Source organism: Pteropus alecto, unplaced genomic scaffold (genome assembly GCF_000325575.1).
Source record: "Pteropus alecto unplaced genomic scaffold, ASM32557v1 scaffold161, whole genome shotgun sequence".
In the NCBI taxonomy this organism is placed as follows: domain Eukaryota; kingdom Metazoa; phylum Chordata; class Mammalia; order Chiroptera; family Pteropodidae; genus Pteropus; species Pteropus alecto.
In genome coordinates this window covers 8,723,817-8,727,268 of record NW_006432943.1, presented here as the reverse complement: position 1 = coordinate 8,727,268, position 3,452 = coordinate 8,723,817, and the positions used below count along the sequence as shown (strand labels likewise).

Sequence of the window (3,452 nt, the reverse complement as noted above, 5' to 3'; positions counted from 1 at the left end):
ATTCCTGCGGGGTGCTGGGAAAAGAGTAAGAAAAGAGTAGACCCAGGTGAGTGAGAACATGACCTGCGTGGTAGAGAAGGCAGGCATTGAATTGTGGTAGGACAGTGAGGAACTGGATTGACTGAAGCAAAGGGAAACAAGAAGAAATAAAGTGGTCAGTGTGCACCAGAAAGATGGAGTCACATAGCCCCGAAAGCCAGATAGAAGGGTTCTGAAAGCTAAGTGCTAGTGTCCTTCAGCGGTGGTCTCCAGAAAAACCAGCATGGATCTCTCAGGTACATTGTATGTGAGGCCTATAGGCCCATTCAAATACAGATGCTGATAGCCATGACAAATTGGTGAAGTCCGGCTCCATCCCAAACTGCGTGGCTTCAGCATGCTGACAAGTTGAGGCTTGCTAACATGTGCCTCAGAATACTCTCTGGAAACTGCAGTTTGTGGTCTGGAAAGATAGTTGTTCTCACAGGCAGCTGTTGTGTGTGGGATATGGTTGCGTGGGCATTTGTCCACCTGTGGGAGTTACTAAGATCCTGCTCTTGAGCGTGATGAATTTCAGCTGGTTGGAGGTGGAAGAACAAAGACAAACGATAGCCTCTAACATTTGGATTTTAAAAGCAACTTTCTAGCTTTAATCACAATGATGTTTTAAATTTTTATTTAGATCAACAAGCTCTTCAGTATAATAAAAAAGAAACTTTTTAACACAAAATACTTTGTTGGTAAAGTGGTTGCTTATGTAGTCTTCTTTTGATGAGCACGTTGAGATCTTTTAACTTTTAGAACTTTCCTGCTTTTTTGATATTTTTTCCCTTTCTTTTGCTTTTTCTCTTGCTTGACCTACAAGGAGAAGGGGGCGGGGGGAAACAGGGCAATGTTTATCTTATTGTTTTCTTTCCTTATATTATACTTGGACTCTCCAGACTGTAATCCTTCTTTATCCTCAAAACCAGTTTAAAGTTGCTTCACTCTCAGAAGGGCCCTTTTTAATTCTCTGTACTTCACTCACTTTGAGGAAGAGGCAAGAGCCTTTTAACTCGTCTCTTTTGCCCATTCTCCTGGGTTATTACTACCTTCACTCCAACCTTGCTTACAACCTATCTGTCCCAACTGCAACCTTCTGAGGTTGGTACTAATATCATCTAGTTTTTACATATGGAGAGACTAAGGCTTGGAGAGGGTGACTTGCCCAAAGTTGCATAGCTAGTATATGGCAGAATCACCAGTCTATCAAACTCCAGGAACTAAGCTCCCAACTACATATTCTGTGGCTCTCTGCAAACATAAATCCTTAGTATGTCATACAGGATTCTTCCCACTTTGTCCTGGTCTACTTTTTACCTCAATCCTTTCAGTTCCTCCATACAAACTCCAGACACCTTACTTGAGGCTCCCTGAACACAGCAAGCTCTCTCATGATTCTACTTCTTTTCATGCTGTCCTTACCCTCCTGGTGAACTACTTATCCTTTGAGATCCAAATCAAATGCCACCTGATATGAAGACTTTCTTAACACTTTCTTCCTGCCCCTTCCCTCTGGCAAAGTTAATTACTCCTTCTACAATCTTTATGATTCTTGTACATATTTTTACTATATATTTATCATATTGTACTATAATTAATTGTTAGCATATTTTCTACGGCAGGAAGGTACTATATCTTATTACCTTTCTGTCATATTCAATACATATTTATTGTGTTGAATAAGAAAGATAAGCTCCCTACCCTCATGGAACCCACATTCTAGTGGCAGGGGGGAAATAGACAATTGATACTCTATGCAGGAATACAATTATACCTCAAGGTGATGACATTATTCTAGGAATGAAATAGGAGCACAATAATATGGATGAAAAATTTACCCTACATAAGAACTACATAGATTCTTTGTCTTACAAAGTTAATTTCTAAGAGAAAGAAATTTTTGTTTCTTCTTTTCACCAACCTGTTTCTCCCACTTTTTAATCAATTCTTTCACTTTGGTCGAATCTGGGTTTAGGCATATTTGATCCCCATTCCTCATTGTAGCACTGTCAAGGAAACAGCAACAAGATTTTTTTTTTAACTTTTAATAATTTAAATTCTTCATCTTATCCCCAGAATGCAATTCCCCAATTAGAATGTATTTGTCCCCACTATAAGCATCTGAAACGTCCAGTCTTTTTCCTGTCTTTTCATTCTCTAAGTGAGTGAAGGGATTTAGATAAATTTCTAGGATAGCACATAACCATAAGTTAAAATTTTCCAACAGGTAAATACAATGGGAGAAGCTTATATCTAAAGATGATATTGGTTCTGTTGTGCTGGAAATAGCTATTTATGTTTAACTGAAGAAGCAAAAGAGAAAAGTTGTTAATAAACCTACTTTTTTGCAGAAACTGATAATTAGCATCAATTTTGCTAAATTTTCTAATGGAACTACTTAAAATATAATAAAATGTTATCCTAAGACAAGATTAACAGACTAGTTGAATCTTTTAAATTACTTACAGCAGACTCTCCAGGATTAGTTTAAAGATTTTTTCTTTAGTTTTTCTATATAACTGAGAAAAAGGGTAGCCATTCTACATATCACCCTTGATTTCAGTTTTGAAAGACTTAAGATATACATATCCTTAAACCTAGCAATTCTAATCTCTAGGAGGGTATCGTTAATAGGGAAGAATTAAAGACATAATACTTCCATAACAGTTTGATTTCAATAGCAAAAAATTGGAAATAATCTATGTTTAAGCATTGATTATATAGATTATGGAATAATTGGTCATATGATGAATATAATTTGGACATTGAAAATGACATTATTAGAAACATATGGTTTATTACAGAAGATTTACTGACACGAGGAAATGTTCATGACATAGTGTTAATGAAAAAGCAGTTTACAAAATAGTATATGACATGATTTTATTTTTATGTATATATATTATATTTATAAATATATGTATATATGTTTTGTGTCTATATATGTACATACAAAGCAAACAAGAGAGATCTAGAAGACAATATATCAAGGAGTTAGCAATATTTGTCACTGGAAGGTAGGATTAGAAATAATTTTCTTCTTTTGGGTTATATACATTAAATATTTTCTACAATGAACACGTATTACTTTGATAATATATCATCCTTGGTTCCCAATCTCTACCAGAAATTCTTTTTTTTCTTTTTTTTAAAAAAGAAAAAGTAGACCAGATTTATAGAGAAGCAACAATCTGAATTTTAGATATCTATATGGGCAAGTGTTCCAAGAGTAATAGTCGCACTAAATTTAATGTTTCTGCCAATATGGCACATGCATGTTAGATGAGATTTTACTTACATGATTTCAGTTTTCTCGCAAGAAAGGCTTGGGGCAAATTGTTGAAGGTCCTTTAAGGATTTTAAGTGGATCATTACATCATTGGTGTTGATGCAGGAACAGCGTCCACTCCTCAATATTGGGGCTCCTAAGG

The 3,452-nt window shown here is 35.6% G+C and overlaps 1 protein-coding gene across 1 annotated transcript in view; it reads right to left on the bottom strand.

Annotated features, from left to right (window-relative positions):
- Positions 1-6: 6 nt before the first annotated feature.
- CXCL9 (C-X-C motif chemokine ligand 9) overlaps positions 7-3,452 on the bottom strand; it is a 4,620-nt gene continuing 1,174 nt past the window's right edge. The window contains exons 2-4 of the mRNA XM_006907639.3: positions 3,320-3,446; positions 1,943-2,027; positions 7-837 (exon numbers count right to left, since the gene is read on the bottom strand). Of these exons, the coding sequence (XP_006907701.1) occupies positions 733-837; positions 1,943-2,027; positions 3,320-3,446 (317 nt within the window). The 3' untranslated portion in view covers positions 7-732. The remainder of the gene's footprint in view (positions 838-1,942; positions 2,028-3,319; positions 3,447-3,452) is intronic.